General features: G+C 47.0%; 1 protein-coding gene across 1 annotated transcript; it reads left to right on the top strand.

Annotated features, from left to right (window-relative positions):
* Positions 1–223: 223 nt before the first annotated feature.
* LOC148477793 (uncharacterized) lies at positions 224–26,282 on the top strand. The gene is made up of 8 exons (XM_088456159.1): positions 224–307; positions 3,283–3,419; positions 18,852–19,043; positions 20,446–20,569; positions 20,793–20,864; positions 22,629–22,723; positions 22,986–23,079; positions 24,580–26,282. Exons 2-8 carry the CDS (start codon positions 3,342–3,344, stop codon positions 26,280–26,282), a joined length of 2,358 nt encoding a protein of 785 aa, XP_088312285.1. The 5' UTR covers positions 224–307; positions 3,283–3,341.
* The last annotated feature ends 507 nt before the right edge of the window (positions 26,283–26,789 follow it).

The raw sequence follows: 26,789 nt of genomic DNA on the forward strand, positions 1-26,789 counted from the left end.
TTTGCGGTCCATCTGACTTCCTGGTTTACGTTCCATCTGACTTCCTGGTTTGCGTTCCATCTGACTTCCGGATTTCCAAAGCTTCGCGTGCGCAAGACCAATTGTGGTTGCTGCTAGATCCTATGTGGAGAAAGGACCACCTCCTAGCCAAGGAGGCAGGGAGGAAACGCGCCTGGAACGCACACTCGGAAGTAAGGAGCGGCTCTCTGCACAACCCGGAAGTGATCTCTGGAACGCAAACCGGAAGTAATGATGGTGGCCTGCCTTTTAATCGCGGAATCCGATAGAGGGGAAGAAGCATCTGTAGGTCAGTATTGATGTCTATGGTGATAGAGACTATACAGGTTCCGATTTTTTTAAATGCTATTTATCTAGTCGCTATTTATTTGCATTTCACAGGAGGAGGTGCAGAGCTTCAAGACACCCTTACATTAAAATCTGACAATCTGAGTGATAATAGGGAGCTCACCTTTTCCTATCTAATTTTACATCAGCAATGACATGGGGATGTATCTTCCAGTCACCTATGTGTTTCATGGTAATTAGGCCAGTTACCAAGAGATTGTCGTCGTCCGCTATCTGACATGATCCAGAATTTCCACCTGCTGCAATATTATGGGCAATTATGATACCCATGCCCCCCAAAACCCACACAATTGCTATTCTACTCTCAGGAAGTGCCCGCCGCTCATAGCAAGTCTGTACCACTGAAAGCTGCTTGTAGCACAAGAGACGGGTTCACAGATGTTTATCCCAATGGGTTAATCTCAGGAGGGAACCAACCGCCCCTCATTTATTTCCCAGCTGAGCCAATGCCAGTGGGGTACCCAGAGGGAAAATAGGCAGAGCGTCCATCCCCAGGCAGACCCATCCAGATAATCCGAGCCAGCAATTCTTTCCCGGCTATATCCCCTCTGCAACCATGGCTCACCGGAGTGGGAATCGGGTGAGACATAAGGATTGATAACTGGGGGGATGGAAGGACAGTAGGACGACAGCTCATGCTGGGCTTACACGGAGAAAGGGGGGGAAGAAAGGTTTATACAAGTCTGCTTTTCTTACCCACTGGAAAGACTCTATGTCCTTGTGCCACTGTGTGCCCAGCTACAGTGTGGGGGACCCCTTGCCTAAACCTCTGCCACACCAGCCTAGAGATCATATAGTAGTGGTAGCAATCTTTTGGGCTAAAGTTTAACACTCAGGGCCTGATTCAGACCCGGACGCTATGCTGCGCTCACTCGCATTGAGCGATTTTTCGCAATCTGCGTATGAGTCGCAATGCGCGTGCGCGAACCAGTCATTGCGAACGGAAAGTGCTCGCCCGTAGCCGACTCGGGACGCTATTTTGAGTGACAGATAGTGCCATTTGTGGGTGGTAACGGGAAGGTGCTTAAAAACGGGGGTGTGGTTGTGCGAACGCAGGCGTGCCCGACCGTCAGAACGGCGTTTAATGGGCGTGCATAATTAGCAAAGTAGAGTCATTACACACGTGACTAGGTTGTATTTTAGCCAGAACTGCTCGCAATGTTGTGGTAGGAAAAGGCTACCACAAGCGCTGCGAGCAGCTCCGATGGCTCTCGATGTTCCAGATTAATCCTGACGTGTGTTGCGAGTGGCAAAGGGGCGTCTTTATACAGGTGCGAGCGCATAGTGTGGACGCTCGCTATTACTTAGTGGGCGGCTTTACACGACGCAGTGCGAGCACATGATTTAAATAGCCGGCCCTTTTTAGCCAGCGAGCGGCCGCGAATAGCGTCCGGGTCTGAATCAGGCCCTCTTTCCCTATCTTTGAAAGTATCCTTATGTTGAGGCGGATGTGGATCTGTGTGTATAAACTCCTCCTTTGGTTGTCAAAAATAGCTTTTCGGGTTAAAAACAAAAATAAACAGTATTTTAGGCTAGGTATACACTGTACAGTGGGCCTGATTCAGAGCCGAACGCTCGCTCTGAATCAGGGCTGGTCTAGCTTAAAATGGAGCGGCCTCCTGGCCGCTCACAGCTATGCGAGCGTCCATTATGATGGTCGCGATGGTCAAGACCATCGGGCTTGCGACGGGACCCTGTGGTAGGGTCTCGCTGCCGCAAGCCCTGGAGTGATTTTGGCTCTATCAGAGCCAAAATCACTCCCACTGACATCACTAGTGATGTCAGTGGCGCCGGACTCAGACGGTAGGCGTTCCCATGGGAACGCCTCCGTCTGGCAGCCTCGCCCCGGGTACGCCCACCAAAGGGGGCGTGCTGTCACTCACCATCGACAGCACGCCCCCTTTGGTGCGAGACCCTGAGCGACGAATTCCTCGTCGCTCACCGGGTCTCGCGCATGCGCACGGCGGAGCTCCCTCCGTCGTGCGCATGCGCATTCGGGCACCATCAACCCGCTTGCGAGCGTCCTTTGCTCGCGAGCGGGTCTGAATCAGGCCCAGTGTGTGTACCCAGCAATGTCACGACACATTGGAACGATACATCGCGACGTCCGTACACACTGCATGATGCTGCGTACGATGGCGGAATGTGCCGATCCACGATGCATTTAGCAGCGTGGTGTCGTTCCCATATGTTGCGCAGCTCACCTAGATGGGAATATGAGATGAACAACGCATGTGACGCGATTGAGCGTATACACTATGCGATGTGAACAATATGTCGTTCCAGTTTGCCTCGAAACAACTTATCGGCCAAAATATATCGCCTAATGTGTACCCAGACTGTTTATTTTCACATGCTTCATTGGTATTGTAACTTCAGGAATAACGCATCGGAAGCTGTGTTTTACAATTATTTGTGTTTGAATAGTGTTTTATAACGTATTTTGGTTACAGTTCAATGTGTAGTGAATGACGCCCATTGGAACCAAGTTGTTGCCCCCTGTTCTGAAATGAAGGCGATAAATACCTGCAGCACCACCCATTCAAATGTTTGCCTCCCTGACCATCACTGTTTTGCTGTTATTGGCTACAATGCAATCACATTTTGAAATCCTGACCCCAATGGTAAGGTGCAAATTATAGTTTGGAATAGTACATACTGGCATCCCCAATGATTAAAAAAACAAAACCTAATTGTAGACAAAATTCATCAGTCTGGTGTTATGGAGAGCAAGCGATAATTGGCTATGTTGGTGGGCCAGATCTACTGGTGTACCAACCATCTGGTTGGCTTTCTGGCAGCACTTTGCCGACATCGTCTGGAATTTATTTCCACAATAAGATTTTCCTTCACGCTGCACTCGTCCTCTTTATGGCACTGTTTTATATGTTCTAAATGGTATCTCTGTTTCCCAAGGTGTCACTGGGGCTTAGTCCCTTACACCAGGACCAGAATCCCTTCCTACAGTATTGAGGATGGAGAGGGACAGGAGTCACATGACTGAGAGGATATTGCATCTCACCCTGGAGATCATCTACCTGCTGACTGGAGAGGTGAGGGGTCTGGGAGTGTCAGAATGGAACTGTTTTTATTATTATTATTATTCCTTTTTGAATTATTGAAACATACATTGTTCAAAACAACAAAGCTATGATACAGTGCAAAATATGAATTGTTGTACCGAGCAGTGCAAAATATAGTAACGTAGTCCATAAAGAGCCACAAAAAAACAGGAATACGTGTTCTCGGAGGGGCTGAGTTGAAGTTGAACACAAGTCTTATATAATTGCTCTGGCATTGCGTGAACATAACTAAATGAGTATATTTAGCCATGTGCAACGTTGTACCACCCTACCTGTACTCTTAAGGTGGGTACACGCGCTGGTTGGCCGTGCAGAAAATATCTTGCCTAACGCCTTGCTGCCGAATGCAGCATGGCATCCTAAATCGTGACCACGCCCCCTGCATCTCACGGGTGTGTATGCACTTGCCGATACAGGGTCCCGTCGCCCGTCGGATTGGCAAGCTACACAGCGTTCTGACGTCTAGCCGACTTTAGTTTCATTCGAGGATTTGCCTGATAACAAGCATAATTAGGCGTGTGCACAACTCTACATAGACCACAGTTCGGCATCACGCCCTCTCTGTACTGATATGAGAATACCTGTTAGTGCGCAGTCACGCGTCTTGAAGCACAAGCGGAGATGCGTTTGGTTTGCGTACAACTGTGCATCGCCCATAGTTACTTTAACTCGGTTCTGGTGCATACGCAGAGCAAAAACACAGCATATACTCTGTTAAAGAACTCACGGTCAGACGCAGGGAGCTTAAACAGGCAATGTACCTTAATAAGATCATCACATAATGATAATCGCAAATGGAGGCTAAAGGCCTGATTCGGAGTCGCACACAATGCCGATATTTGTGCAAATGGTTGATTTGATGTTTATCTACTGCGCTTGCGTTAAGTCGCTAAAAAGTCACACAGCGAATGCATCACATGGGGCAGCAGTTGGGAAGCCGATGGACGTAATTCCGACCGCCGGCTTCCCGACTGTATAGTCCCGGCAAGTGTCTAATGACAGGCGTCAAAATCCCGACGCCTATCATTAGACCTACGCTGGGAGCCCGGCACCCGGCTTACCGATCGAAGGTAAGCCAGGCGCAGACAGCCGTGGGGGGAGGGTTAGGTTTAGGGCACTGGGGGGACTTAGGGTTAGACACCCCCCCGGGAGGTTAGGGTTAGGCTAGGGGAAGGGGGGGTTAGGGTTAGGCACCCCCCGGGGGACTTAGGTTTAGGCGATGGGGAAGGGGGGGTTAGGTTTAGGCACTTAGAGGGGGAGGTTAGGGTTAGGCTAGGGGAAGGGGGGGTTAGGGTTAGGCACCCCCCGGGGGACTTAGGTTTAGGCGATGGGGAAGGGGCGGTTAGGTTTAGGCACTTAGAGGGGGAGGTTAGGGTTAGGCACCCCTAAGGGAGGGTTAGGGTTAGGGGGTAGAATAGGGTTAGCAAATACTTACCTTGGACAATCGGGATTTTCACCCCTCCCGGGCAGCCGCTGTCGAGATTTGACTTTGCCGACATTCTGATTCCCATCCCATGTTGTATATGTACAGAGGCACAGCTGCAATGAGATGCCTGGTATCTGGAATGTCTTGGAAATGCACAGTGCGTTCCTGGGAGGTGGCTTTTCAGACGCACAAAGATGGTCCGTGTTATGGGAGTGTCGCTGAACTGGTTGCAAACTCAGACGCTTAATCGTTTACGCACCAAGCGGAATTACAGAGTCTGAAAGTGGCCATCTTAGTCATTGCACCAGACGTACACAAGGACGCAGATCCAAACTGGAAATGAAAATTGACAATCGTATCATGGAAACGCCAAAATTAATCCAAAGGGGATAAATGAAATGAAACTGATAAAAAAGAACACAAGTTCAAAAAATAAAATAATAAAGTAAATAAACAAAAAATATCCCAAAAATAAAACCTAAATCAGCTCCCTATAGCAATCACAAAGTATATGCTGCCCTAGTATAATAATTGGATATGTCTATATTATAAGAAGGATTTGAACTTCAATTCCTCATTGACACCTGATGGTGAAACTGACTGAAACTTGTATATCAGTTCACGTTCGCGTTGGAGAAGGCGTTCATGTCGATTTCCTCCTCTACGAAGGGGCGCAATATGTTCAATAGACACAAAACAAAGTCTTTCATTGTACGACCTTTTTTGGAAAGAAAAAAAAAGTCTGCCCACTGGTGATATGCTGTGGTCAGTACGGGTCGCTGCCTTTCTTATGGGCAGCTGTGCACAGCAATCGGTTCCTTCAACATACCTATCGTTTAATTGATGTATAGAAGTTTACAAAGGCAAATAGTGAGATATAAGACTTATTTACTGTCACGTGTCATCCGATGTTTCAGCCTGTGTACCATGCCTGCTAAGGGATGTGCAAATCTCTCCCCCAATTGACACAAATTAGTACAGTGAAATGAATCATTTTTGAATGGAAGCCAATTACTTTTCAGAAGGTGCCCATACACGGTGCGATAAAGCAGGCCTCCCGATCGCACCGCGTGTGGGGACCGCCCGATATGTCGGCCATCGGATGCCCCGTCGCGTCGCGAGGTGCAAATCGCATGGTATGGCCGGCTGTAGAGCTGTTATCTAGGGCTGATAATGGAGTATGTCATCAGATCTCTCAGGTCAGGACTACAAATAATACAAAATAAAGCATTATTTTGGCAACTGGGACCCAAAATCAGGTCAGTTCTTATAATGTGCCATATACTTATACCCCTTTTACACTTGAGCTAAAACCCGGGTTATTGCAGGGTTAACCCGGGCAGCTCCCTGGTGTAAAAGGGGAGAGGGTGACCTGGAGTGCGCTGCTAGCCGGCCGATTGGTCCGGCTTCAGTGGCGCTTGGAGATGACGTCATCTCCAAGCGTCCACTTTCACGCCGGAAAAGTTGGGTCTATGCAGACCCGACGCGGTGTGAGCGGCGCCGACTCGGGAATATCCCGAGTCGGCGCCGGCTAAATTGCGGGTCTGATCCGGATAGGAACTCTGGGCCTGATTCAGAGCCGGACGCTCTGACCAGAGCGCTCGCTCTGAATCAGAGCTGGCCTACCTAAAATTGGAGCGGCCTCCTGGCCGCTCGCATAGCTGTGGGTGACCACCCACAGCTTATGCGAGCGGCCAAAAAGATGGTCGCGATGGTCAAGACCATCGTGACCATCGGGCTTGCGACTGGACCTTTGCGGTAGGGTCTCGTCTGCCGCAAGCCTTGGAGTGATTTTGGCTCTATCAGAGCCAAAAACACTCCCACTGACATCACTAGTGATGTCAGTGGGGCCACACCCAGATGGTAGGCGTTCCCATGGGAACGCCTCCGTCTGGGCAGCCACGCCCCCGGCACGCCCACCAAAGGGGGTGTGCTGTCACTCACCATCGACAGCACGCCCCCTTTCGTGCGAGACCCATAACGACGGCTTCCCCATTCGTTATTTGGGTCTCGCGCACGACGGAGACGCCTCCGTCATGCGCATTTGGATAACATCGACCTGCTTGCGAGCGTACAGCGCTCGCGAGCGGGTCTGAATGAGACCCTCTGTTCCAACTTCGGGTCTGACCCGGAATTTTGGTGGAAAAGGGGTATTAGGCGTACCATAAAATCCCCTTAAACACTCCTGCATTACCCAGGTTCTGTGGCTGATTAAAACCAGGTGAAATCCAGGCTTGAAGTCAGCCAGCCACAGAGCCTGTGTAATTCATGTGTGTCCCGGTTTAAAGGGATATTATGGTAAGCCTACGTATACTGCATGTGTTTATATATACACATAATGTGCTATTCTTTTTGTAGATCTAATAGGTTGTTGATAGATTTCAGTCCCAGTTTTCTGCCACACCTTCAACCTGAAATTCTGCTTGCTTAAGTGTAATTATTTAGATTTATATGCATTAAGCGTGTAATTATGGTGTATTGTGTGCTGAATGTAATGAGTAATCACTGATAGAGATTCATGGGGGATGTGTGTGAGAACCTGTTGGTCATGTAGAGGGAGGAAGGGTAATTACACCTGATTATATACAGCTAGAATTGGAAAGTAGATTTGGCTGTTGCAGTTTAACCTCTTCGCTGCTGAGTCTATTTTGGCACTTTTTGGGCTAGTCCAGTGGTTCCCAAACTTTTTGGAATCACGGCGCTTCAGCATTTTTTCCACGGCACCTCTGGCCCAAATGTTTCTTATTAAGAAATTCAGCAAAAATGAAATGAAGTGAATTGTGCTTATATGTCACCCTTTAGGTGCATACACACACAACGATTTTTTCAACGATTATCATTAAACGATATCGTTTAACGATAATCGTTGAAAAAATCGTTCACTTTCTGAGTCAAACGATGAACGATTATCGTTCATGCGCGTTCACGTTTGTAGTTTGTAGTTCAGTCAGACTTGTCAACTGAATGATTTTCATTAAAGGAATATGCAAAAATCGTTTGTAGTTCATAAAAATCGTTCATTACACTTTAAAAAATCTGACAGATAATCTGACAGAAAATCGTTCATAAAATCGTTGGTAACAAAATCGTTGTGTGTGTATGCAGCTTTAGGTTCAGTTATGTGGTGTTTTACAAGGCTGTGCTTCCTTTTTCTCCACATATTTTTTGATAGGCAAAGCCAGTGCTATGATTGCCAATCACACTGACTACATATAAGTTTATTTGGTACTGGACCACCAACCTGAGGCACCCTTGAAAGTGTCCTGAGGCACCCAGTTTGGGAACGACTGGGCTAGTCACATTCCAGCATCGATATCCATATTTATTATGCTGTACCCACACAAATAATACTTTTTTTCTCTCTCTCTCTTCAGAAGACTTTACATGTCCTGAAAATAACATTAGTTTGATTGTCTTTGCTTTTTGAGGAGACAATCTACCAAAAATGACCAAAAAGTCTTTGTTTGTTTTTAAATTGCAAGAAAGAACCAAAATCAAATGTGTGTGTATGTATATGTGTGTGTGTATATATATTATAAGGGCACGGTCGTGTCCTTACATTAAGGCTGAATAGAAAAAAACAGAAATCTTCATTGAGAATTCTGAAGGGGGGGGCAGGGTGTTTAAGGGGCTACACCACAAAAGCTATTGGAGGTACCGGGCTGAAATTTGGCACGTGTGGGTAGAACTGTAGCTCGGTGCTGCAGGCCAAATTTCAGGGCAAAAAAATGAAATATTAGGATTTGCGAGTAATCTAAAGCTCCAACTGTCACTTTTTCTGACATTCTCAATTAGGACCACTTTTCTGCTGTTCTCTATGGGGGATTTTTGGGAAGGCATAACTCAGGGTAGGGGGCGAATTTAGACTTTGGGTTGTTTTATTAGGTAGTTATTGTTCCAGAATAGGGCCTTTTGGGGTTCAGGTATTTGAGAAAGTTACAGTTTTTAAACTATTACCTCACAAATCCACCATTATACAGCGCCATTTTTGAAATTCAAATATGGTAGCCGAGAGCCATTCACGGCTCGCGACGTCATCATTGCATTTTTCCCCCCTGTATTTCCAGAACCAGGGCTAGCTCAGAGCCCAGTGCTGGTTGCACTGAATATTGGGGAACCCTACGTCATTACGTCCCCCGTATTTTGGCAACCAGGACTGGTTCTGAAAAGCCTGGTGCTGGTTGTGCTTCATACGGTGGACCCCTACATCATTTGTCCCCTGTATTTAGCGCAACCAGTACTGGGCCTCCAAAGCCCGGAGATGGTTGGTCCCTTGGGGGGGGCACGCCATTTTTTATTATTTTTTTTTTACACAGGTTTTATTTTTAAACACAGAAGCACTGACAGGTCTCACTGATCCCGTCCGTGCTTCTGTGTTTATTTATACATAGATACAGGTATCACGGATCATTCAGATCCAAGCCTGCATCAGTATGCTGCTACCTCCCCCGGGTCCTGCCGTCTGCACCAACGCCGCCACTAACGCCCGTGGGTCCCGGCCGCAGCTAAAGTCTGCTATCCCCCGGGTTCCGGACGCAGCTTACAGATGCTTCCTTCCCCCGAGTCCACTACCACCCGCACTCAGAGGCGGATTTAGACTTTATGGGGCCCTAAGCAAGACTCCGATTTGGGGCCCCCCTTCCTCAAACAATCCATAACACTATATTTTCGTTCCTAATTTATTCCTCCTACATTATTTTACATTTTTCCTCCTTATATTCAACTTTTTAAAACTTTATCAGTTCACGACTATCCTGCCAAAATCAGGGCAGTTGGGAGCAGCAGTGGTTCTAACCCTCTTGCATGAGGGTGGCTGCCACTGTTGCTGGTCCAGTCGGCCGGGTTCCGGCGCCTTTACAGTGGAACTGGCTGGCACCGGGACCGGCGTAAGCGCACAAGCGGCGGTGGCACCGCACATGCACATATAACCGGCTTCTAGGGACTGCTTCGGCTGCAGACCCTAAAAGCCGTGTTGGGCTGCCTGAAAGGCAGAGCAGCAACTTCCACTAGAAGCCACTCTCTACTAATTGCAGCCCAGACTGGCAGCCCCAGGGGGAGAAAACACCTCTCCCTGGGGCTGTCTGTCCTGTGTGTGATTGGTAGGTAGCGCTTGCAACGGGAAGCCCCTGCCAGTCACAGCGTACCCAGTGCAGTCACGGACTGCAACTGGCTCACTGAGGTAACAGATTTTACTGGGGTGGCTGCAGCTGTTCAGCCCCTAGGTAAAATCTGCCACAGGTTGGGAAGTAGTTACAATTTATCCTGCCTATCTAATATATTTCCTAAACTCACATACTTTTATTATGGGATCTGGTTCACTTGCATGTAATGAAAAAAGGCAATCATTTGGCATTTTTAATCAATTATTCAATCATTTAATTTAATTTAATTATTTATTATGGGAGGTGAGGGCAGGTAGCAGTTGGGACAGTGCTGGGGGCAGGTAACCGTTGAGGTAGACTGGGTTAAGGGCAAGCAGCAGTTGGGGTAGAGCTGGGGGTAAAGGCATGTAGAAGTTGGGTTAGAGCTGGGGATAGATGGCAGCAAGGGCAGTCAGCAGTTGCCACAGTGCAGGGGAGCAAGGAGGGGGCTAGGGGCAGGCAGTGCTCGAGGTAGGGAGTGGGCAAAGGTAGATAGCAGCTGGTGCAGTACTGGAGGGCAAGGAGGGGGTTGGGAAAGGCAGTGCTGGGGGAAGGGGCAAGGGTAGATAGCAGCTGGGGCAGTACTGATAGTAGTAGCAGCAGCTGGCCCATCCTCACCCCTCCTTAGACATTTGCCAAATGGTAGTACCCCCTTCTGGCTGCCCGCCCACCACTCTTCACTGTCATTACCAGCTGGAGGAAGTTACCCCCAGCCCCCCACAGCACCAAACAGCCACCTGCTCACCCCCGCAGCACCAAATGCAGGATATCTATATATATAGATAGACAGATATATCCCCCCAAAGGTGTGGTACCCAGGCTCCAGTAATAACTCTCCAAACAATGGCGATATAATCAGAGGGTGTCGCCTGTATGTTGTTGTGAGGGCACCTGGTCAACAGGGACGCAGAGAGTCACGCCGGGCACAGGGGAAGGGAGACGTGGCCTACTGCGGGAGGCATGGGCACGCCCCCTTAGGATAATTTTGTAAAAAATAAAGATTTTATACAGCGCTGTCAAGCGGCGCTGCGCACTGGGGTTGGGGATGCTCTAAGCTCCTCGATTGTGTGATCACTTTCCTCCCCACAAGCATAGGGCACAGCACACAGCAGCTGGCTGGGTTGATGTGAAGTTGGAGGGGGGTCAGCGCCGGGCCCCTCCAGCAAGCTCAGACAAATGTATTATAGTGAGAGTGCCAGACCGTGGATTATATATTATATAACCCACGTACTGCCCGGCACTCCTGTGTGTTGTAGCAGCTGTGCCCGGGTGCCCTTCCTGTATAACAGCATACACCATAAAGCAGATGGACGGCACTCCCGGCTGATGAATAATAAATACGCTTGAACTAGCTATGAAAAAAGAGCGGAGGCTCTGCAATGTTGACTAGTAAACACTAGTTCAAGCGTATTTATTATTATTCATCAGTCTAGAGTGCCGTCCATCTGCTTTATGGTGTGTGTGTGTGTATGTATATATATATATATATATATATATATTAAGCTAACACATACACAGGATACACACACTAACACACACATACACACTATCACATGTACATATATACTTACACTAACCCATACACATATTAACACATACATAGTATACACTAACTAACACATACACAGTAACACATAGCTACACATTAACACAGAAATACACATACATACATACATTATTGAAGCTGCTCAGGCTGTAGGTTGCTAATGGGGGTGGACATCATGTATCGTTAGGCCCCGCCCCTTCACAATGTAATGGCGCGATTCGCGGGAGGAGATGGGGGCTTGTCGAATTGGCTCCACCCGCACTGCGGCCAGCGTGCAGGGCATCGGTCCGTCAGGGGGGATGTAAGTACCACAGAATCCCCCTTGCGACTAGCACCTCTTCCGCCTCCCCCCGCGGCCGGCACTCCCTTACCACCGTACTGGGTAGACAACACACACCCCTGCTCCTTCTTACTGCATTTTCTCAGCTCCTCTCCCCTCTCCCTGTGCGTGTGACATCACATGCAGCAGATAGAGCAGGAGAGAGGAGAGTAAGCCAGCTGCCAGAGCGGCACTCGGCAGCTGTCCAATGTGCTGACACTGTCAGGGCCGGAATACAGCACAGTCAGCGGGCCCTCTGGGACCCGCCGGGCCCTAGGCGGCTGCTTATGTTGCCTAGCGGTAAATCCGCTACTGCCCGCACTGACCTGCCATCTTGGTGCACCCAAGTGAAGCCACAGTGAGTACACCTGATGGAGGCTCCTACTGAGGCTGCATCATCAAGTTGAAACTTCGTATCTCTATAATGGCGGATTTGTGAGGTAATAGTTTACAAACTATAACTTTCTCAATTACCTAAACCCCAAAAACACCTACCCTGGAACAATAGCTACCTTATAAAACAAACCCATCCTGAGTTATGCCTTCCCAAGAATCCCCCATAGAGAACAGCAGAAAAGTGGTCCTAATTAAGTGTCACAAAATACTGACAGTTGGAAATTTAAATTACTCCCAAGTCCTAATTTATTATGTTTTTGCCCTGAAATTTGGCATGCAGCATCGAGCGTCAGTTCTACCAGCCCATGCAAAATTTCAGCTCCGTACCTCCAATTGCTTTTAAGGTGTAGCCCTTTAAACACCATGCCCCATCGGAATTTCTCTATGGAAAAATAATTTTTTTTCCGAGAGGACCCCCTACATCGCTCGTCCCCTGTATTTTGGCAACCAAGACTGGCTCTGATTAGCCTGGTGCTGGTTGTGCCTAATACAGGGAATCCCTACGTCGTTTTTCCCCTGTGTTTAGCACAAACAGCACTGGGGCTCCAAAGCTGTTTGTGCTGTGGAGGCACGTAATTTTTTTATTATATTACACATTCATGTTTTAAAACTATACATGGATGGATCTCACTGATACGTTCATGCATCTCTGTCTTATTGATTTGATTTTCTCAGGTGCATGCCCAGCACCAGTGAGTCCCTCTGTCGCCTGCTGATGCTTCTATGCACGCCTGTTGCTGCCACTGCTCTGCACCCATTGCTGCCACTTCCCCACACACCTGTAGCCTGCCCCTGCAGCCATCTCTCCCTCTGCACCCTTAAAACACCTGCTGTGTGCTATCTGCTCCTCCACCCGTGTTAGTGTACCTATTTGTTGTCCTTCTGCCCGGCAGGTGGCCCGGTTTGCTCGTCAAAACCCTGATGGTTAATAAATTATAAAAAAGCAATGAAATTCCATAGACAAAAAAAACTTACGGTTTTACATGTCCCATTAAGGCTTCTTAGACATGATCTGAAATTTCACAAAACCTACTAAATTTGTGACACTCAAACTAAAAAAAGCAATGAAATTACGATCATTAAGGCTGACGCCTTAATGGACGTGTTCCTTGTGCAATACAGATATGGTATGCAATCACTTCCTGTGGTTAACTGCAGATTCAGCACTCTCACAGAATGAGATTGCTGTCACTCACAAAATGATGGAGCTGCTAATTCAAAGAATTGGTGCTCATTGGAATACACACATGCAGTCTATGCAACTGAGGTCTAAGCAGAAAATACAGCTATGCAGGTGGGATAAAAGTGGTGTGGGTGGAAGAGACAGAGCAGCGTGGATAGGTGAGATAAAAAGGCATGTAGAGGAGGGAAGGTTAAGCAGTACAGAGGGAGGGGGGGGAGCCAAAGTAATGCAGATGGGTGGAAAACAGTGGTGCGGATAGGGTGGAGGAACAAAGTAGTGCAGATGGGTGGAAAACAGTGGTTCGGATGGGGGGAAACAGAATGGCATGGTTTGGGCGGACAGCGACGTGGATGGGGTTAGAGAGTGGCATGAACATGGGAAGACAGAGCAGTGCAGCTGGGTAAAGACAGATTGGTGCAGATAAGGGAATACAGACTAGCACAAATAGGAGAACACACAACAGTAGGGATTGGGGAAGACAGATTAGTGTAGATGGGTAGGAAGACAGAGTAGTGCAGCTGGGGGGAGGAGACAAAGTTGCACAGTTGGGGGGGACAGAGTGGTGCAGATGAAGGAAGAAAGAGTGCCACAGAGGAAAGGAAGACAGAGCGGCGTGGCTTAGGCGAAGGCAGTGGTACAGAAGGAAACAGAGTGTCACAGAAGCAGGGCGGTGCAGATGGAGAAAGACAGATTGGTGCGGATGAGAGAACACAGACTACCATAGTTCGGAGACCACCCAGCAGTAGGGATTGGGGAAGACAGATTTGTATGGTTGGTGAGGAAGACAGAGTGGTGCGGTGGTGGGGGGAGACAGAGTTGCACGGTTGGGGGTCCAGAGTAATGCAGATGGAGGAAAAAAAGAGTGCCACAGATGAGAGAAAGACAGCAACGTGGCTGTGAAGAAGGCACGGATGCAGGGCGGTGCGGCTGGGGAAAAACAGATTGGTGCGGATGAGGGAACACAGACTATCACAGTTGGGAGACCACACAGCAGTAGGGATTGGGGAATATATAGCAGCATGGAGGCATATAGGGGAAGAAAGTGTACATGCATAGACAGAGTATGATAGTTTTAAAAATAAGGGAGCTGAACGTGTATTCTAAATGAGATAAATGTATGCAGTGAGAAGGATGTGGGAAGCCAGTGAGATTGTTGTGGTGATCGAATGGGAAGATTGTGGGCACTGAGTGGGATGTGGGAGCCACATAACTGCTCAAACCTCAGTTGCATAGACTGCATGTGTGCACGCTGCTTTGTCTCCTCCCCCCATCCACACCACTTTTACCCATCTGCACAGTTGTATTTTCTGCTTAGACCTCAGTTGCACAGACTGCATGTGTGCATTCCAATGAGCACACAATTCTGTGAATTAGCAGCTCCACCATTTTGTGAGTGACAGCAATCTCATTCTGTGAGAGTGCTGAATCTGCAGTTAACCACAGGGTGTGATGGCATACCATATCTGTATTGCGCAAGGAACACGTCCATTAAGGCGTCAGCCTTAACGATCGTCATGTCATTGCTTTTTTTAGTTTGAGTGGCAGAAATTCAGTAAGTTTTGTGAAATTTCAGATCATGTCTAAGAAGCCTTAATGGGACATGTAAAACCGTAAGGTTTTTTGTCTCTGGAATATATATATATATATATATATATATTAATTAGCGTTCCCTCTAGGCTGTTTTATCGGAAAGCTGCGCCCTGCCCGATTTCAAAACGGCAGAATGTGCCCTGCCCCCCTTGGCGGCGCCCCTCTAAAACAGCTTGCCGGGTGCCATCCCCACCCGCGGGCTGCATTGTGCATGCGCCAAGAATCTATTCACAGAGACCGGAAAGCTTGGGTGCAGCCCGGCATGTCCGTAAGTGCAGTGCACACTACCAAGAGTGATGAAAAGGAGGCGCGTCTAAAAGACACGCTCCTTCTTACGTGACCATGTCCCTTTTTCGGGTGCACGCGTGCCTTTGCCACACACCCTTTCTCTAGGTCCTGCCCGGTGCCGGACCTTAATACTTTGCGGTTCCTGCTTTGGCATTAATCCACCTTTCTACACGCAGGATAGAGACAAGGGACTTTCACCTGCAGTCACTACCCTATAGCATCTCATCACAGTGAGAAAACTGGAATCTAAAATCACTAAAAATAGGTTTAGTTCCAATTATTTTTAGTAATTTTAGTGTTCTTAGAATAAGATTTACTCAGTAAAGAACCCTTAGCAAATTACTTTGAGGTCAACTGTAAGAAACAAAAAACATGGTCCTCCGTTCAAAGCCATTTTCTTAATATGGCACTCCAAGGAAAGAGTTTGGACACCCCTGATATACATTATGGGCCTGATTCAGACCCGGACGCTATGCTACGCTCGCTCGCATTGAGCGATTTTTCGCAAGCTGTGCATGCGTATGAGTCCCAATGTGCGTGCGCGAACCAGTCATTGTGATGGGAAAGTGCTCGCCCGTAGCCCGCAGTCGGGCCGCTATTTTGAGTGACAGATAGTGCCGTTTGTGGGTGGTAACAGGGGAAGGTGCTTGAAAATGGGGGTGTGGATGTGCGAACGCAGGCGTGCCCGACCGTCAGAACGGCGTTTAATGGGTGTGCATAATTAGCAAAGTAGCGTCATTACACACGTGACTGAGTTGTATTTTAGCCAGAACTGCTCGCAATGTTGTGGTAGGAAAAGGCTACCACAAGCGCTGCGAGCAGCTCCGATGGCTCTCGATGTTCCAGATTAATCCTACAACTGCCGGAGATGACGTGTGTTGCGAGTGGCAAAGGGGCGTCTTTATACAGGTGCGAGCGCATAGTGCGGCTGCTCGCTATTACTTAGTGGGCTGCTTTACGCGACGCAGTGCGAGCACATGATTTAAATAGCCGACCCCTTTTAGCCAGCGAGCAGACGAAATAGCGTCCGGGTCTGAATCAGGCCCTATGTTCCCTGCTATCCCTTATTGTCACAATTCTCCAATTCTAATTTTAACTTTCAAATTTTTTTTTTATTGGCATTGGTACCTTGTATACTTCCGCTATGCATTATAGCACACAGGGTCTTCTGGTAAGGAATATTGTTTGAGGCTCAGCAAGTGGTGCTTAGCGGCATAGGGGTCATGGAAGACAAAGATTATTATCAGTGATGTTTTGCAGGTTATTGTAGGGCAAAGCGCTTGTCATTGTCACTAAATATTTGCAAACAGTAGAAAACCCTTTTCTTGGTCACTGCAACAGAGAAATCCTGAAATCATGGGCCGTAACTTGGCGTGTGAAAGGAGTGCAGGGTCTGTGAGCAGCACTGTGGCTGCCCCACAGCGTTTGCATGTGGCTTGCAGGTCACTGGAACAGCAGAGTGCCACCAGGAGCATTCAAGGGTCTCTCCAGACAGGCACACTGCAGCCTGGAGAGCTGCGGGCAGTGCTTTACTTACTGGAGTCAGTGGCTCCGCCCCCTAGGCATGACATCACGGGTTTAGGGTGCAGGTATTTTGTAGCGTCAGTTCTCTGTCTTCTGTGTCACCGAGTCTTTGTTCCAACATGGCCATTCTTGTGTTGAAGGAAGATGGGATAGGATTTGTTTGCCCAGGATTTGTTTTGGTTTGTCCATATTAACGAAGATTTCCGCATGGAACTGGTAACTCTGCATTTGTAAAGGAATTTGTTCAAAACCAGAAAATCCTTTCATAAAATAATAATAATGATAAGTAAAAGTGAAAAGTTTTCAACACTGTATTGAGATATGAAATATAAAGGTTCTTCTAAACAACGATCTTTCGGGTTCAGCAATTCTCATGCTTATTTTGAGGACATTTCTTTAAGTCTTTAATATGTGTATGGGAGGAGGTGGTCATCCATATACTGATTTGTAAATTAAGAGTGCCTGTGCGTGTTTCTCTGTGCGCTTGGGATCAAAGATGAAGGTCTCAGTCTGAACCACTGAAAAGGGGGATAAGAGTGGTACACCCGCCACCTCAAAGGGAGATATATATGCTCCAGGTTTTTAGCTTCTGTCTGGCAGACAGAAGCTGATTAGCAGCCTTGGTTTCCAGACCACCTGTTAGAGGCTGATAAAGGATGTGTCTTTCTGTGTAGTCAGTCTCTCACTGCCTGGGGAGCAGACCAGAGGCCTGTAGAGAGACACTGTGATTACTGAATGTAAGCGCTGTGCTAAGGCTGGGTACTCTCCAAGGCTTGGTATATATTCAACACAATCATAGAATAAAGCTGCATACACACGTAAAGATTTTCTGTCCAACCATCCAACTAGTTGATTGGTTGGAATGAAAATATGGTAAGGTATGAAAGCAAATGACAATCAGCAATTTGCTCCCAAACGCCGGAAAATGGACAAAAACTGGTGTTTGAACAAATTGTTTAGATCAAACATTTAACAAACTTGTCTGACCACCATTTTCATCTGTTTTCTTCCATTTAGGAGCATATTGCTGATGATCATTTACTTCCATACGTTACCAGATTTTCATTCCAACCAATCAACTAGTTGGATGGTTGGACAGAAAATCTTTAGGTGTGTACCCAGCTTAAGACTTCTGTTTTGTGCGAGGGACGTTAGGTCCTTCCATTCTGAGAGCGGGAGTCATTTAGTTTAGTTAGAGCTGGAGACAGGCCAGGATTTACTTTTATTCTTTGTGAGAGCACTTAAGTAACTTTTACAGTTTTTACTGGAGAATTAAGAAAAGGCCGTTCTGGGTAGACACTTCAAAATACTACTATTGAAGTATAAAAACATTCACATATAAAAACCTAGTAGTTTTTGTGGACAAAAAGCTGTTGACACCCTTATAAAAACATAATACAATTTATTACAATAAAAATCATTTTGTACAGTACCAATACAATTTTAGACGGTGCTGATTAGGTTCCACATTTGAACATGGACGATTCACCCTTAGGTTTAAAGCATGTATTTGTAGTGGTGTACTCACCGAATTAGGATCAAAAACACATTTTCTCGACGCGTTTCGTCTTCTTGGAGACTTCTTCAGGGGTTAATCTCTGTGCCTTCACATAAAGGAGTACATATTGTAAGTTCCAGTTGGTCTCAAATATACTGGAACGATGGATATTCTTAGGTAGCACTTGGTTCTCAGTAAAAAACGGCAGATTTCGCACCTCAGATATTTAAAAAAAGTCAACATTCTGTATATACTGTATATGATCAGTACTGGGTAGTTGAATCCCACCTAGGTAAGCAGTGCAGCACATTCACCTTCTGTCCTTATGGATTCAAAGTGGGAGCATAATAAGAAACCCTATATATATAGGGTTTCTTATTATGTTTCCTGGTCAAAAAACAGCTCCATAATGTTTGTCTAATTTACACTATTAATATTGCTAGAGGTCTAGTGTATAATAGTTGTATTGATTAGTATATCTTAATACACAGGATTGCACAGTAGTGAAGAAGACATTGGGTGAGAATGTGACATCCCGCAATGGCCCACATGTGTCAGGAGAATTGAGCAGGACCAAGACCCCCATCACGGAGCCCACTCCTCACTCATTGATACATGACAGAGACAATGAGCAGAAGATCCTGGAACTCACCAACAAGATCATTCAGCTGCTGACTGGAGAGGTGACTCCTGGGAATGGGACATTATACAGTAACACCAGGGGATGTGTCTGGGTGATGACTGGAGAGGTGACTGCTGGGAATGGGACAGTATACAGTAACACCAGGGGATGTGTCTGGGTGATGACTGGAGAGGTGACTGCTGGGAATGGGACATTATACTGTAACACCAGGGGATGTGTCTGGGTGATGACTGGAGAGGTGACTGCTGGGAATGGGACATTATACAGTAACACCAGGGGATGTGTCTGGGTGATGACTGGAGAGGTGATTGCTGGGGGAATGGGACATTATACAGTAACACCAGGGGCTGTGTCTGGGTGATGACTGGAGAGGTGACTGCTGGGAATGGGACATTATACAGTAACACCAGGGGATGTGTCTGGGTGATGACTGGAGAAGTGACTGCTGGGAATGAGACATTATACAGTAACACCAGGGGATGTGTCTGGGTGATGACTGGAGAGGTGATTGCTGGGGGAATGGGACATTATACAGTAACACAAGGGGCTGTGTCTGGGTGATGACTGGAGAGGTGACTGCTGGGAATGGGACATTATACAGTAACACCAGGGGCTGTGTCTGGGTGATGACTGGAGAGGTGACTGCTGGGAATTGGACATTATACAGTAACACCAGGGGCTGTGTCTGGGTAATGACTGGAGAGGTGACTGCTGGGAATGGGACATTATACAGTAACACCAGGGGATGTGTCTGGGTGATACTGGAGAGGTGACTGCTGGGAATGGGACATTATACAGTAACACCAGGGGATGTGTCTGGGTGATGACTGGAGAGGTGACTGCTGGGAATGGGACATTATACAGTAACACCAGGGGATGTGTCTGGGTAATGACTGGAGAGATGACTGCTGGGAATGGGACATTATACAGTAACACCAGAGGATGTGTCCGGGTGATGACTGGAGAGGTGACTGCTGGGAATGGGACATTATACAGTAACACCAGGGGATGTGTCTGGGTGATTACTGGAGAGGTGACTGCTGGGAATGGGACATTATACAGTAACACCAGGGGATGTGTCTGGGTGATGACTGGAGAGGTGAATGCTGGGAATTGGACATTATACAGTAACACCAGGGGCTGTGTCTGGGTGATGACTGAAGAGGTGACTGCTGGGAATGGGACATTATACAGTAACACCAGGGGATGTGTCTGGGTGATGACTGGAGAGGTGACTGCTGGGAATGGGACATTATACAGTAACACCAGGGGATGTGTCTGGGTGATGACTGGAGAGGTGACTGCTGGGAATGGGACATTATACAGTAACACCAGGGGATGTGTCTGGGTGATGACTGGAGAGGTGACTGCTGGGAATGGGACATTATACAGTAACACCAGGGGCTGTGTCTGGATGATGACTGTATCATTGTGTGTGTCAGGTTCCTATAAGGTGTCAGGATGTCACTGTCTATCTCTCCATGGAGGAGTGGGAGTATGTAGAAGGACACAGTTATCTATACAAGGACATCATGATGGAGAATCACCGGACCCTAAAGTCACTGGGTAAGAGACCTTACGTGTCTTGATAAATCCTATATACAGTGTCTGTGACACAACCCTATATAATCAATGTGTGATTGGATCCCAGGCACTATGCCACTGGAACAACATCCCAGCTGAAATGTTCTTAGATTAACACCAAGTGTCCCTTTATCTCCCAACAACTGGCATCCACGTACTCTAAATTTTATTTTTTCTGAGAGAAATTGATTATTGATTGTTTCAGGAGATCAGTCCTCCATCTGTGCTCAGAACCCAGACCTACAGCAGCAGCAAGGACAGAAAGCCTCTAGTTGTGGTAAGGCTCTCCGTGTTTCATTGTACTGGGTTATGTTAATTAATCTGAGGAACAGTGTGGCTTTCATTCTCACCTGTGATAAGAGACTGAGGGGTCTATTTACTGAGCAGTGTTAGGAGACAGAGTGAAAAGTGATAAGGTGCCAGCCAATCAGCTCCCATCTGTCATCTCACAGGCTGTGTTTGAAAAATGACAGTTGGGAGCTGATTGGCTGGCACCTTATCACTTTTCACTCTGTCTCCTAACACTGCTTAGTAACTAGACCCCTGAAACATTGTGGCCAAACCCTTGTCTCTGTTAAGTCTCTGCTTAATGTTGTCTTTTAGCAGTGTTTAGTAGAACACTGGGTGCATATCCGAACGATGTGTATCCCAGCCAATCCTAGGCCCGATGGAGCGACATAACGGTCGGTGGTACACACTGCAGGATCCGTAGTACGACCGCACGATATAGCCTTCCATCCTCCACTTACCTGCGTGCGCGACAATCCCTAAAAACTCGTACGGCACATTTGTTACACATAGGCCCTCAGAGCCGCTCGCAAAAAGCGAGTGCTCGCTCTGAATGAGGGCGGCCGCTTTTGTTTTGAAAGCCGGCCTCCTGGCCGCTCGCTAAGCTGTGGGTTACCACCCACAGCTTTAGCAAGTGACCAGGTGATGGTCGCGATGGTCGAGACCATTGCGACCATCGGGGCTTGCGACGAGACCCTTGCGGTAGGGTCTCGTCTACCGCAAGCCCCAGGTAGCTTCCTTCTCTAACAGAGCCGGAAGCTCACCACTGACATCACGAGTGATGTCAGTAGGGCCACCCACAAATGGCAGGCGTTCCTTCAGGAACGCCTCCGTTTGTCCAGCCACCCCCCACCCCGGCTACAAAACGGGGCGAGCTGTCGATCAACATCGACAGCCGCCCCATTTGTAGTGACCCCCGGAGCGAGTGAATTTGTCACACGCTCCGGGGCTTGCGCATGCGCACTGCGAGCGCTGCGCAGGCCCTCACCATCGACCCGCTTGCGAGCGGGTCTGAATGAGGGCCATAGTGTATGCACAGAAGCGCAATTCTGATTGAGACACACTGTGTCAGAGGTGTATTAGAAATATGCTGGCCAGGGACTGGGGAGATGGCTATTCAGATACATGGTCTTGTTATGGGAATGTCACAGGCGTGTTGGGGGTACATTTACTAAAGGTCGATTTTAATCCATTTAAAATAGATGAAAATTGATTAACACTGATGTTGAGTCTAAATCAAACATTTACCAATACTTAAAGAACCAAATCAAACATTGTCTATTAGTAAATGTGTGATTTAGCCCCAGAACACACAACATCGATGTTAATCGATTTAGTAAATATACCCCCCCCCTTATACTCTCACATTGGAGAGGCCATATTCTGACAAAAAATCTGCAGCCAGCTAGTGCAAGTTTTGATGGAGCGACCAACTGAGGCGTTTAAAGACACAGCAGGAAGTATCACAGCATGTACGGACACTCATAGTGGGCATCTCAGTCGCTTTGTAGCGGCATTTGCGCGAAGTGGCAGACGGGCGAGCGCCAAAAGACATGTCTACGGCCACCTATAAATCAGGCCGTGTGTGCTCTTCCTTCTTAATAGTGTAACAGCACAGGCGTTATAAGGGTGTGGTTAGCTGGCAATGTGTACTGTGGCATTCTGGGGTACATGCCGAGACTCAAGGCGCGATGGTACTCCACCTCTGGGCCGTGCCGCAGAGCATTTAGCCATTGGTTGTGTTTTCCCTCAGATGAATCCAGTTACAGAAACACACCGGAGAGATCACAGGGCTGTCCAGGGGTAGAATGCAAGGCCCCACAGGATTATCCGATGGCGGTAACTGAGGTAACATAACTAAACATTTACATTATAGTCTGTACTTACTTAGCCATTCTCTGTCCCTCTCCCCTCATTATGTCTGTAAATATATAGTAAATGGGTATTTTCTTATATCATTTATCCAATGAACACACAAAAAACTTGTGAGGTAAATGTAACAGACTGAAATACCCCTGAATACGTCAGAGCTTCACTATACAGCACCTCTAGCACAGGGTGAGAATCTCTGCTGTACGCTACATGTTTTCTATGCGCTTCATGTACTTAGGATACAAAACTGACAAACGTGGACATTTTACCAGAGACTAAGAAGGGAGAAGACCTGGGCGTCCGGTGTAAACAGCCGAGTGAGGAGCAGGAAGGTGAGTAACACGTCAAACAGTCCTGTCAGCATATTCATCACAGCCACCGTTACCTTCTGCTCCACTTCTGTGCTATACACAAACAGGGGGCTGGAGGGACACTGAGCTCTGGGCTTGATTCTTTACGGATTGCAATTGCAACAAGCGTACGCAGTTTGTCCGATTCTTGCGTAGTGCCCATGCACCGCACTGTGCGTCCATCGCACTGCCATTACGGTCACAGAGAGGACTCCGAAGCAGAGTGAGTGACAGGCCGTGAGTGTTTGGGGGTGGTGGCGGGGGACTGGTTGGAGAAACTCAGGCGTGTCTGTCCTTGCGAATGCCGTTGTATGGGCGTGCTTAAATTAGCCACCGCGACGGGCATACGCAGCTTGAGTACTCACTGCCTGCGACGAGACTTCTGGGTAAGGTCAGGTCTGCTGTAATTGTGCTTGAGGGACCGATGTTGCCAATGTTAACGCAGAACTGCGAGGTATTATGGATGTACGAAGGCAGAGGTTGGCGTCTTGTTATGGGAATGTCAGGCGTGTGGGGGGTACATTTACTAAAGGGAGATTTTAATCGATTTAAAATAGATGAAAATCGATTAACATTGATGTTGTGTTTCTGAGGCTAAATCAAACCTTGACCAATACTTAAAGAACCAAATCAAAAATTGTCTGTTAGTAAATGTGTGATTTAGCCCCAGAACACACCACATCGATGATGGTTGGCGCCTCTATGCTTCAGACATTAGCATATTTTCGCAGATTCCTTGCGTGCGATTACATAGCTGCGATCCTTACTGAATCAGGCCCTATGTTCTGTGTGCAGCTTTCTTTTCGGTCTTCTTTGTAAAGCAGGGGAACGGTGGGGATTTTTTATATTTGTTTTTTTAAGCTTTTGGTTTTTTTTTTCTTTTTGCTACGGGCTTTTTTTTTTTTTTTGCTGTCTTTGCTTAACCAGTAGGTATGTCATTCTTGTGACTGTCAGTAACTTAAATAAGAACTTCATTTTCTAAAGCATATATTTAATAGTTGTTTATTTCATATGTGATGAAGGCTCTAAAAGGATTGGGAAAGTCCCTATATATTTAAATATGACTTTGTCTGAACGGCATTGTAAATGCATCTACAAATGTGCATCCTATATTCAGGAGAAGTCTCTTTTAGTCGCTGACATGTCTATGGAAGCTGTTTCAATTAACACTTTGCTCAGTGGGTATTAAGAGCATGACAACAGCAAGTGCAGAGGGTCAACAATTCCAAGCATTATTCATACTACCCAGGAAAGATCCAGATCAGGCAGCCATTTTAGGTGCACTAGATAGGATTACACTGGGTATAACAGGTAATGCCTGGAAGAGATGACACATAATTGGGTATGAATACGTTTTGCAACTGTCTTCATCTTATAAAGGGTGAGCAATGTTTAAAAAATTGTCATGCCATAAATTGTAATTGTGCTTGCAATTCACTTGTATTTTCTTCTTAAACCCTTACTATTACAAAAACTATGTAGGAATGGACATGAACACTTCTGAGAGACCAGACGGTCATGACATCATCATTAAGCGTCAAGCAAAAGCGAGTATAGTCTCAGACATTCAAGCAGAAGTTTGTGGTAATGACATATCACCGGTTTCTTTTAAAAAAGATAGAACTATTAACAACGCCTCACATTTTGGAACAGACAATATAAATTCCACCAGAAAAAATAAACACACATGTTCGGAATGCGACAAAGGTTTCTCTTGCAAATCACACCTTGTTTTACATCAGAGAAGTCACACGGGAGAGAAGCCATTTTTTTGTGCAGAATGCGGCAAACGCTTTATCAGCAAACCCAGGCTTACCGCCCATCAGAGAAGTCACACCGGCGAAAAACCATATCCGTGTTCCGAGTGCGGAAAGGGTTTTTACAGCAATTCTCATCTGGTAGTCCATCGGCGAATTCACAAAGGAGAGAAACCATTTTCTTGCTCTGAGTGTGGTAAAACCTTTAACGACCGGTCGAATTATATCAGACACCAGAAAGTCCACACCGGGGAGAGGCAGTTTTCATGCCCTGACTGCGGAAAAGGCTTTGCCCAAAATGGCCACCTGGTCGTACATCAAAAAAAACACATGGGGGAAAAACACTTTTCCTGTTCCAAATGCAGAAGGTTTTTCCCTACACGAGTCGGTCTCCACAGCCACCTGAGGACCCACAACGATAAACTGTTTTCTTGCTCAGTATGTGGGAAAAACTACATTAATATCGTCAGCTTCGCTAGACACAAGAGAATGCATACCGGCGAAAACTTATTGGCGTGTCCCGAGTGTGGAAAATGTTTCATCAACAAATCTCATCTTGCAACACATAAGAGAACTCACACAGGAGAGAAGCCTTTTGCATGTCCCGACTGTGGGAAGAGTTTTAGCGATAAATCGGGCTGTAATAGGCATCGTAAAACTCACCTGTTCCAAACCCCATTTAATTGCTCGGAATGCGGGAGGGCGTTCAAGCGGAAAATAAATCTGCTCGCACACCAGAGAATTCACACAGGGACTAAACTGTTTTCATGCTCTAAATGTAAAAAAGGCTTTTCCACTCAGTCAGACCTGGAGGCGCATCGGGTAAGTCACGTGGAAGAGAAGCCGCTACCTTGTTCAGTGTGTGGGAAAACATATGTTAGTAAACTGCGTCTGCTTGCACATCAGAGGCGACACACCAAGCGGTTTTCCTGCACACAGTGCGGGAAGTGTTTTAACGAAAAGTCAAGCTTTGTCAAGCATCAGAGGATTCACACGGGAGAGAAGCCGTTTGCGTGCACGGACTGTGGTAAAAAGTTTTCTGTTAAGTCAAACATGATCAGACATCTGCGAGTTCACACGGGAGAGAGGCCGTACGTGTGCCCCGAGTGTGGAAAAGCTTTTGCCGCGAAGCTACGCCTCATCAACCACCAGAAACTTCACACTGGAGAGAGATCCTTTCCGTGTTCCAAGTGCGGTGAAACTTTTAGCGATAAATCCAATTTGTCTAGACACAGGCGGACTCACAGAGTAGAGAAACTGTTTGCATGCGCTAAATGTGGGAAAAGCTTTACGCGTGTCGCTCGACTGACGCGACACCAGAGGACCCACGCGCAGGTCAAATCCTTTCACTGTTCTACATGTGAAAAGAGTTTTAAAAATAAGGCATATTTAATAAAACACCTGAAAAGTCACGATGAAAAGAAATAGTCCTCTAAAGCGGTCCATACACTGTGCGATTTTATGCACGATGTGGACAATTTCGATCAATCGTGCACATTGTGTGTTGATCGTAACATTGCGATCTATTGTGCACAATGTGATACACATTAGCATCAGTATCGTATGATCGTAACGATCAATCGTACACCATTTGAACACATCGTATGGAGAATTTCAAGGGAAATCGTACAACACATCGTGACGTTTCAATATCGCTCCGTGTATGGCCGTCATTAGTTTAGCAATGTGGGCATGCAGCAATGTACTTACACTACTGCTCTTAAAATATAGTTATAGTGAATCTATAATGGGTGCAGGGTGTGTGGTGCACTCAGGCGCACACCCTTCACCCATTTCTTCAATACTTTCTTCTCCGGAGTCCCGCATAGGCAGCGCCAGCACTGCAGAAATCACTGGCAAAATGAAGCGGGCGGCCATTTTAATGGTGTTCTGTGCATATGCTTCTAAAAAATGGCCGCCGTGCCATTTTCCCAG

This window comes from Taudactylus pleione, unplaced genomic scaffold, assembly GCF_031769625.1.
Source record: "Taudactylus pleione unplaced genomic scaffold, aTauple2 ptg000689l, whole genome shotgun sequence".
Taxonomy (NCBI): Eukaryota; Metazoa; Chordata; class Amphibia; order Anura; family Myobatrachidae; genus Taudactylus; species Taudactylus pleione.

Coding starts and splice junctions, on each gene's coding strand:
- LOC148477793 (XM_088456159.1), top strand. CDS start 3,342: ATGGAGAGGGACAGGAGTCACATGACTGAGAGGATATTGCATCTCACC. Junction 3,420..18,851: donor TCTACCTGCTGACTGGAGAG/GTGAGGGGTCTG, acceptor CTTAATACACAG/GATTGCACAGTAGTGAAGAA. Junction 20,865..22,628: donor ACAGAAAGCCTCTAGTTGTG/GTAAGGCTCTCC, acceptor GTTTTCCCTCAG/ATGAATCCAGTTACAGAAAC.